Source organism: Catharus ustulatus, chromosome 10 (genome assembly GCF_009819885.2).
Source record: "Catharus ustulatus isolate bCatUst1 chromosome 10, bCatUst1.pri.v2, whole genome shotgun sequence".
Classification (NCBI taxonomy): domain Eukaryota; kingdom Metazoa; phylum Chordata; class Aves; order Passeriformes; family Turdidae; genus Catharus; species Catharus ustulatus.
This window is the reverse complement of record NC_046230.1, coordinates 16,897,196-16,907,556: the sequence shown is the minus strand read 5'-3', so window position 1 is coordinate 16,907,556 and position 10,361 is coordinate 16,897,196. Positions and strand designations below refer to the sequence as shown.

The following is a 10,361-nucleotide window of genomic DNA, read 5'->3' as shown; positions in this document are numbered from 1 at the left end:
TTCAATCAAATATGTTAAAATATGTAGTTATACTCCAAGTGCACAGACAGAAGAGAAAAGAAAAAAAAGTAACTCAAATCACTTTTATTCCTAGTCAAAGAAAACCAGTACTTTTAGTCAAATGTATTCTTGCTCACACCTCCTAAAGCCTGGGCAGTTCATCCACTTCCATCAGTCTTGCAGGGGCAAACTTGCATGGTTTACCTAAAATGTACCAGTAAATAAATCCAGTAGATTTGCAGCACTAAGGGAGGTGCTCTTGGATCACCTCTTCACTGGAGAATGCTTAGTAGCAAAGGCTAAATGCTGCAAGAAAATAAAGATTCCTACTGGTGAGTCCTGCTTGACCTAACCAGGGCTTTACTAGGAAATACAGACCTGCACAGCCATCTGGGCTGTGCAGGGATGGAGCAGGAGGGAACCTTAATCTCACCACGATGCACTGAGTGCTCAGTGCTGAAACTCAGGGTCAATAATGCAGTCACCCACACCAAGTCACTTTGTTACATTTGTATCTTCCACAGGTCATAAGCACAGAAATCCTGGAGGCTGGAAGGAGAGTGGGTCAGTGCCCCCTCTGCCGAGCAGCATCCCCTCCTTCAGGGAAGAGCTTCTGAGATGCCAAAGGCAAACTGCTGCAGGATAGTGCTGGCTAGAGCTGGCAGGACTCCAGACACTTCTGCTGCCAGTGGAGAAAAAGGAGCCAGAGAGAGGACAGACATGCACAGAGGATGTACTTGGGCAACTAACCCAAAGTAGAGGTAGGCAGGTTGAAATTTCTGGTCTGAGCTGGAGGAAACTAATAAAGGAAAGCCAGCCCCAAGCTTGTCCTCAAAATAAAACAGGAACTCTTTTATGTTGCATAAACAATTTAAAAGATATTCTTAGCATTAGAGTAATATTCCTCGTAAACCAAGGATTTCTAGTTAGTTGTGTTGTCCCACAGGCTACAGGCAGCCCTTTGGATCTACTTAAATAGATAACTTTTATATTTTTATGTTTGTTTATAAAACAGCCACATCTTGTTGTGCTGCAGGCCACCTCCACGATGTGCCATGCCTGTGGAGATGTCCCAGGTAAAATGGCCCTCTCCTGTATCCCCATCCAGCACCAGTCAAATCTTAGTGCCCACCTGCCACCCTCCAAGCCAGGCATCCCTCAGTTAGCCTGTGAGCACCAGGACAAGCCAGAGAGACAGATCCTGCTCCCAAACCCCACTCTGATCTAGATGCCAGTACTGTCAGTATCTTTCATGTTATTCTTGGCACTCAAGTTGGGCTGTTACTGCATTTTTCACATTACACTGTTACACTCAAGCCTTTTCAGTAGCTGATGATCAGATCCAAGAGCTCACATTTTGTCCCAGTGCAGTCTCCAAGCCACTATGTTACTTGTTCCTGGGTTGCTTTTTTTTTTTGTTTTTTGGGGGGAGGGGTGAGACCTTCCAGACACCAATAAAGCAGGAAAGTGAGACAGCACAATCAATCTGCCAGGGAGGCCAGCCCCAGCAACCTCAGCAGGAACTTGGCTCAGAATTAGAAAACATTTCTCATTCTTCAAACAGGTGGCTGCATATCACACTCAAAGTCCCAACATCATTTTGCCCAGGATGTGAGGTAGATCCCCAAAGGGTTTCTCAGAAGCCCAGTGCCCAGAAGCAGCTCCAGGTGCCCTGGGGCAGCAGGGCACAGCAGGGAATGGCTCTGGCACAGACCCCAGGGCTGGCAGCAGTTACAAAAGACCCTGGTGAGTTCAGCCAAGTAGCTTTTCCCTGGAGCTGAGGGTCCTTGGAGGAGAGGGCTGTACCAGCTCCTCCTCCCACTGCTCCAAACCCACTGGGCAGGTCTGGGATGTGGACTGTGTTGGATGCCCAGCAGCTCTAGGTGCCTGTGCCTCCAGCAGCTTCTTCGCAGTTTCCACTGGGGGAAAGGCTGGCCAGAGCCACTTCTTCCTCAGGGTCCTGCAGGTTATCTGTACAGGGAGCAGAGAGAGGTAAAGGCAGACCTGAATGGAAAACCCCTCCTCCCAGAAAATGCAACTTAAGATGAAAAGAAAGCATGGACTGAAGCAATTTATATATATTTGCAACCTAAGATTTTTTTCAAAACTGATTTTCATTTTGTTTAACAAACTCAACATTGTTTCAGCAAACAGAGCAAAGGAGCACAGGGCCCAGCTCCTGGCTTCCTGAAGTGTCAGCAATCTAAAAACACACATGGCCACAGGGTATTGCCTGCCTGGCACTGACAGCAAGATCAGGCACTTCAGTTTTCTGACCATGTTTAGACAAGCAAAAGGTCAGAAAACAAGGAGATGGCAATAAAGCAGACACATGTGCTGTTTCTCTTCAGGTTTGGTCTAAACCACAGCCAGGGAAGCAAGGTCAACTGCAGAGCTGGAAATAGCTGGAAGAGGCTACCAGCAAGGGGTTTGGGCACCAGAACCATCAGAGAATCATGAGGAATTTCTGACAATCACAGCAGAGTACAAGGGAGGGAGCTGAGTGTACCTTCATGGATGTTGTTTTCAGCTTTTGCTTCATAATCTTTTCTCCAGCTCCTCTGGTTCCAAGAAATGCACTGCAGGAAGGATGGGAACCTCCACCTCTCCCTGTCCTTCATGTCTTCTGAATAAACCAGAGAAGATGAGTTTAGACTGGTAGCCGGTCAGCCCTTCTGCTTCTTCACCTCTCCTTCCATGAGCCTTGCTACAAAACCAGGTCCACTCCACAAAGCCCACTACTGGAAAGCCCAGAGCAACTCCTGGCAATCCTTATTTTTGGCTGAAACCTCTCTGCTACCTTGGAAATTTGTCCCTGGTGTCAGTTTTTACTTGGCCACCTCACTGCCAAAACCAACCTGGATGTGGCAGCCAAGAGTGAGCAAGAAACGTGGCAAGAGCTCAATTGGCACACGTGGCAAGGCTGGGGACTGACACAGAAAATTCCTACAGAAGGAAGTTTTCCTTTTGCACTGTCACACAGCTTCCACCACATCAACCTGTTTACTGCTCCCTGCTTTATGAAGCAATTCCTCCCTCCCATGGAGACCTGCTGGACCTGCTGTCTTGCAGCAGCACACTGAAAACTGCAGCTGTAACTGCTTGCAAACTGCAGAGAGCATGTGGTCAATGCATGGTAATTATTCTGTAAGACAACACAGTTACTACAGACTTTCAAGCCATTTTAGTAAAACACTATAGCAGCGTATTTTATGTGGTCTCCAAGAGCAGCAGTTCAGCATCCCCACTGAAATGTCATCCAGTCTTTCACCTCCTAGTCAGATAACAAATGATAAGCCACTTCAGTGTCCTTCAGTTTATCAAGCCATTGCGACACTAAAGGGCTCAGTGTCTTTCAAACAAACAAAAACCTCCAGTGCACAGTCTGGGGTGCACTGCCTGAAGTGTTCAACTGCTCTTTGGAGGCACAGCTACTCTTGGGATCCCTCTGTCTAGGTGGAGATTTTGGAAGGCAAAGCTCACAGAACCAGGGAAAGAAGTTGTCCCTGTCTAAGGTTGAACCCTGAAGGTGATGAGTGTCCTCATTACACACACAGGTCCTGGGACACTTACATGACTCAGAGCACCAGGGAGAGCATCAGAAGTGAAAGAGCACACACAAACAAGCTGTAACACCCGATCCAGCTCCTCCTGCTCCTCGTTCTCCACAGCCAGCCACAATAATACATTTACTTAGCCAAGCACCACCAAAGTGCCAAGGCAGAAAAAGGTATGCAGGGATGCTTTTCTGCCTCTGTAGCTGCTGTCCCACCAGACTGCTGTGACCAGAACTGGAGGATTCACTGGCATCTGGGAACACACTAGAAATTCTTGCAGCAGGAGCAACGTGAGGAAGACAAAAGCATGTGAAAGGAGAGAAGCTGGAAGGCGGACTGTGTGTGCCTCAGTAGAGAGGTAGCAGAAGACAGCCCTGTGCCCTTGCCACCAGCCACCTCAAAGCTCCTCAACATTCAGATTGAGGATTCTGGGCTGAGCTGATAGAAAGAAGCACCTGAACTGCAGCAAATCAACTCCATGTCCCAGGGATCCCAGGAGGCCCTGTCAACCCTGTGGTGCTGAAGGCAAGTGCCAGGATCCCTCAAGGTAAAGTCAGCAAGACGGCAAAACACCCATGCCCCTGGAAATGTGGGGGAGCAAGGTAAAAGTGGGAAAAAATGAAAGAAGGGAGGAGGAAAGGGAAGCAGCCAGAGACAAACTGCCAAAGATTAAAGTGTTTTATGTGGCAGCTGCAAGAGCAGAGCCTGCCCAGCTGCCCATCACCCTTTGTTGACACACAAACCCAACTCCCCTTTCGCCCCAGGGCAAATGCTGTTCCTTAGGCCTAGCTGACACCCAGCTTTAATCCTGCCATCCTCTCCCTGACATGGTTTTACACACAAATAACAAGCTGTGGTTACTTATTCATTATGCAAAATCAGCACAAGCATCTTCCTCCTGCAAGAAGGTCAGGTCCTGCCTGCAACCTACAGCACAGGCCACATCCCAGTCCTGCTTCCCCCAAGAACACACATCCAATAAGCGTGGAAGGCCACCGTGTAGTGAATGGCCACAATGTCACGGCTGTCAGCCGCCACATCCCTGTTACCCATGAGAACTGCTGGGAAGTTTGTCCACCTAGGCTGCCAGTCTGGGAACCTCACCAGAAAGAGGCATAGCATATTGGAAAGGCTCTGATCCCACCAGCTGAAAGAGACTTCACTGGGGAAAGATCGGATTGTGCGTGTGTAAAGTTGCCTTCAGTAGTGAGTGGTCAATCCCAATGGGAAAAGCCTGACCCATTGCAGGGGAGATCCCATGAGGAGAGATCAGAACCCATTAGGATGGGGTAGATCCCACTGGGAAGGAGAAGATCCCACAGGAAAACGCAGCAAATCCCACTGTAAAAACCGGCCCCCAGGTGAGGGAGGGAGGGAAGGATGAAGGAGTCCCCCGACCCTGGTACCTGCGGGGTGCTGCAGGGCGGCCCGCAGGGCGCGGCAGGCGGCGGCGCGGCAATCGCCGGGGCTGCCCGGGCTGTACCGGGCCGCCTGCACCGTGCCGGGCACCGGGAAATGCCGCCGCAGCGCCGCGTCCAGCACTGCCGCGTCCTCTCCGTCCCCACCGGGCAGCAGGACGCCCACGACGGCGGGCGGCGGCCCCGCGGGCAGGCGGCCGCGCACGTCCCGCACCACCTCCCGCAGGCGGGTGCGCGCCCCGCGGCCCCGCGCCGCTCCGCCGCCGCACAGCACCAGCAGCAGCCGCGCTCCCAGCGCCCGCCGGCGGCCGCCCGCCGCCCGCCGCGCCCGGCACCCCGGCACCGGCACTGGTGCCGGACACGGTGCGCGCGGCGCCTCGTCGCCCAGGAGGTCGCGGGCGAAGGCGGCCAGCGCGGGCGCCGTCGGGGCTCCCTCCGCCACCTCGGCCACCAGCAGTACTGCCCGCCGGCCGCCCACCCGCTCCACCAGCGCCCGCAGCTCCTGCAGGTCCGCCGCCGCCATTCCCCGCCGTGCTCCCTGTCCGGCCCGCACCTGCATGTTCCCCGGCCACGGCTCCGCACCGCCCACTGGCCCGCACACGCCCCACCACCCTGCACCAGCGCCGGCCCCGCGCTGAGCAACACCTCGGGGCATCTGGGCGAGACGGTGTCAAGGATTCCCCCTGCTTTCAGCCCCGTCCTGGAACCCGCACAACCCCGCCGTGAACAGCCCCTCCCTGCTTCCCGGTGGGCACAGCAGAGAGGGGAGTAGAGAGCCCCCGGATTTGCCACACGACCAGACTCAGAGCCCTCGCACAGGCTGGTCTTGTTGTCAACGAGGAGTTGATAAAATTCAGGCAAAAAACTGCACTGTGGAGGGGTTCAGAAGGTGAGAGGGGGATGAAGAGAGGCTGTGGTGGCTGCAAAGTGGGACACACATGAGGTTATGATAGAGGAACAGCTGACCATACATCTCCAAGGTGCTCCCTATGGTGTGGCATCTCATTCCCCAGAGCAGCAATAGAGTGGCCTCTCTGGCATCATGTGCACTGTGCTGCTGCACAGCCTGGCCCCAGGCTATAGCCACCCCTGGAAACAATTACACCCTCAAAGGACATACCCACCCCACTGATCACAAGCGCACAGCTGAGCTGCAGCCCCCACATCACATGCTGTATCTGTGAGTCCCTTCCCAGGCCAGTGCCCTTTGACTTCCCCTCTGCCACCTCCATGCAAAACACAGCCTGCAGTCACAGGCCCACGAGCATCAACATCACTACATCCCATCAAAGCACAAATGTTTCCAGGTATAAGTACAGGGCTTTAGTCAGGGCTTCAGCGCTGGCACTTGTTACACGTATCTCTGCCAGCTGACAGTGAATGAAAGCCACCGTGCCCAGCCCTGACACTTGCATGGGGAAGTTCCAATCCTTGGCATGCAGTAAGTATTTCTCCTATGCCATATCAGAACAGGCTCCTCCAAACCAGTAACGTCTTATTGCAAGAACCTGGGAAAGATGTAAATGGCCAGAATCGCCTTGGCCAATTGCTCTCTCAGGATTTTTGGAGCCAAACCATCTCTTGTGGGATGGGTGGAGGAATCTCTGAGTGTACTGGGGATGAAAGCAGAACATGTGCCTGTGCTGGATCAGTAATTCCCAACATGTGTATTTGGGTACACTTGTGCCACAAATATGTTTGAGCTGTTGTGCCTGCTGCCTGCCCATACTCATGGGCATCTGTCCCCAGAGCCCAGCAGAGCAGCAGCCACAGCAGAAGAGATGTGCCATAGGATGATTCCCAGGCACAACAGCAGTGTGGCAGCTCAGGAAGGTCACAGTGTGGCACCAATTTTAATCCAAGGAAAGTATTTCCCCCAGTACGGCAGGCTTAGCATCATGGATGAGGGCTTCAAGAGAGAGTTTCTGCCTTGGATCCTAGCAAAAGTAATTTTCTCAGGGACAAGTGCTGATAAGCAAATGGGACAGGGCAAAAAGGGGGCAGTAAAACAGAAGGATTAGGCTCCTCTTCCAAAGATCAGGGTCTGCCAGAGCCCATGCCCCCATGCCAGTGTGATAGCCCTGAGAGGAGCTGTCAACATGGGAAGGCTACAAAGTTAGACATAATTCAGCAGTCAGGTCTGGCCTTAGTGTTGCCCAGATTTTCTATTTATAAGGATTTTTTTCTCATCTGTTCAGAATCCTGTTCATGGTCCTATGGACAAAAGCTCAAGGTGTAATCAGCATCATGAGTTGTGTCAGCAGCAGGAGGGGACAAGAACATGTGCTGGTCCCCAGAAACCCTGATCTCTCTGGAAAACTGCCACAAGATCCACAGAGTGTTTAAACTCCTAAGGAGTGCCAGCCAGGCCTGTGGTGTGGTGGCACTGGTTAAAGCCTGACTGATGTGCACACCATTAGAGCACAGCTCTCACAGAGCTCTTCCAGAGAAGAGCCATGCCAGTGACTTGCCTAGAGAGGCCAAGATGGCTCAGGCATTGGGAAGTGAGCTTTCTAGCTGGCAATTCCCCAGTTTTATGATGATAATTCTTGCAGAGAAGGTATAGAAAAAATTGAGTACTCAGGTACATCACTGGCTACTTCTCTGCAGTGGCCTCAATGTTCAAACTGCCAGCACAGCCACTAAAAACTAATATTTGGGACCACATAAAACTGTTCTTTGTGGCCACTGCACGTCTTTAATTTATATTGGGTACACATGTAACACTGCCAGCAGAGGCTGGTTGGAAAGGTGAATGTCACCCACAATACCCAAACAACTTTGTTTACATTTCTTTACTCATTAACAGGGGTAAGATCTTACACATACAACTCCCTTCATGTTACTTAAAGAGGTATAACTCAAATAGTTCAGAGGCAGTTATGAGCTCAGCAGCATCTGTTGTCCCTCACAACTCTGTCTTCAGAGCCCTGTCAGAAATCTGAGCAAAACCACAGATGTGTTTAGAAGACCTGACACTCCACCAAACATCCATCTGACAGTCACAGTTGTAGAGAATCACTACAGACAGCCCTAAAGCCCTAAATGAGGGTCATCACATCCCTTACATATACCCCTAGCAGTCCAGAGCAGACAAAACATCTGTTCATTTTTGACTTCAAAAAGAGAAGGTGCTTTGTTCAGAGAAACAATTTTGGCATGTGTATTAGTAGTGCCTTAAAGCCTAAACAACAACAAAAAAAGATCTACTGCATTAGAGCCTGCATTTACCAAGATTAACCTTTCTTCTGAAGAGAATAAAAAGAGGACAGGAAAAAGGATTCTTATGCCACTTTTGATAATAGAGGAGCAGAGACTGAATGAACAAGAAGGGATCTGTAGGAGCTGTTCTGAGCCAGTGTCCAATTACCCAGCCCAGCTCCTTAAATTCTTCCTTTCAGTAGCTTTGGTGGTCATGGGGACACTTGGAAAAGCCTCTGAGCCAGCTGGAACTGGCTGCAGACAAACTAAGCTTCAGCAAACCTTTGCACACTTGCTTCCACTGGTCTGTTCTCCAAACTTGCTTCAATCATTACTTTGAAAAACACATCCTTACTAGATGCTGTTAAGCATGTGCTTTAGTTGTGTAGCACTGCCAGCTGCTACCAGGGCATTGCTGCAGGGCACCAGCACTCACTGAGCTCTTCATCCATGGAGACCCGGAGACCTCCTTGGGTCCCCCAAAGAAATAGCGAGGAAGTAATTGTGAGAGAAGAAAATACCCCAAAACCCCCTCCTGCCCCCAATATCCCAGTCCCACTGATTCCCTTCTAGCCTGCCTCCTGTTCACTCCTCCATGGCTCTTCCTATTTCCTCCACTAACCTTCCCCAATTTCCCCTCAATTTTTCTGATCCCTGAACCCAAATGTCTTCCCACTTTTCACCCACTGGAGCTTGAACTTTGTATCAAACCAGACATGAACCCTTTCTCTGACAAGTTTGGTCACACTGAATCCAAACTGGATGGTCACATTGTTCTGATCCAGGTCTTCTCACTCTTCCAGACCCAGCTACCTCCAGGGCCAGCTAAGGCAGCCCCAGTTTTGGTCCCAAGGCAACCTGTATCAGCTCAGTCCTGGCCTGGATCCATCCAAGTCATCATAGCCCTCTGGGCTCCACTTACACACCATAAGCAAATAAAGTTGGGAAGTCCCTGGCACCCACAGCAGGGACACAGCCTGGCTTCCTGATGGGGAACCTCAAACATTTTTCTTGTCTCTTTTTCTCTGTTCCTTCTAAAAGTTGCCCATCTCTGCCATTGTCCTAAGTTTTCCTCATGTTTCCTTGAGTCGCCATTCCCTTCTGGATGGCAGAGGAGCATAGGAAGGTATGGCTGAAGAGGAGGATGGAAATCTGGAAGGGGGCCATGTGCAGAGAGCCCAAAGTGTTGGTCAGCCCTGGTCACACAGTAGGAGGGATGTCCTTCCCTGCCCTCTCAGAGACAGATGGAGGCAGCCTATCAGCCTATTCCACTCTTGGATCCTCCACTGGAAGATGTAAAAGAAGTGGCAATGAGTATGAAATCAGACCCAAGGAACAAGCCTGCCTCTTCTGGCCTTTTTTCTGGCTGCCCTCAGCTGAATCCTTGTCTTTGGTTTGAAAACAGGTCCCAAGACTGGCTGGTCACAGCCACCAGTGTCCATTCTTTCCCAGTATACACATGACTTTGACACCGACAGTCCAGCTTTTGTGCACTTACCTTTTGCAGCACCTGTTAAAAATCAACTCAGACCTCACCAAGCTGGGGGTCAATAGTTGGGACCACTGCACACAGACACAGCCCCTTTTGCCTCCCTAACCCTGCCTCATACATTCTCCTACCTCCTTCACACAAAGCCCCTTCTTGGCATGGCCAAGCTCCCAGGTTCTCAGAACTGCTCCCTTTTATAAGGCAGAGGGCAGGTCCAGCAGCTTCCCTGGAGTTGCTGGAATGAACAGAACAGGTCAGTGTGGATCTGCCTGGTTTGCCAGCCCTGAAAGAGGCCACAAAGGGGCCCCTCTGGTACACTGCAGGGCACTCTAAGACTTCTCTGTCTCCACTCAGGATTAGGTGGAGAATGCAGCAAGGGTGCTGCTTGAGAGCATCCATGGATGGCCTTCTGCCTTCTCTCCTCCTCAGCTCTCTGGGTGACCACACTCCTTGTTATCCCAGCCACACATCCCTGTGGCTGTATCACTTGCCCTTGCAGGGCATTCCTGTGCCCCCAAGCTCTGGTCAGGATTTCAGCCACATCTGAGTTTCTTCCCCCTTTCATCTTGACAGTGCCCCACAACACCCTACACAGAAGTGCCTGGACACAGTATAAACATGCTGCCAAAAAAGAAACTTGACAGCTGCATGGACTATGCCTGGATTTGTGTGGTTATCTGTGTGTTTCAGATGCTA

The 10,361-nt window shown here is 51.2% G+C and overlaps 1 protein-coding gene across 1 annotated transcript; it reads right to left on the bottom strand.

The window, feature by feature from the left end:
- Positions 1 to 5,498, bottom strand: C10H2orf72 (chromosome 10 C2orf72 homolog). The gene is made up of 3 exons (XM_033068205.2): positions 4,964 to 5,498; positions 2,510 to 2,626; positions 1 to 1,971 (listed from the first exon to the last, which is right to left on the bottom strand). Exons 1-3 carry the CDS (start codon positions 5,496 to 5,498, stop codon positions 1,880 to 1,882), a joined length of 744 nt encoding a protein of 247 aa, XP_032924096.1. The 3' UTR covers positions 1 to 1,879.
- Positions 5,499 to 10,361: the final 4,863 nt, after the last annotated feature.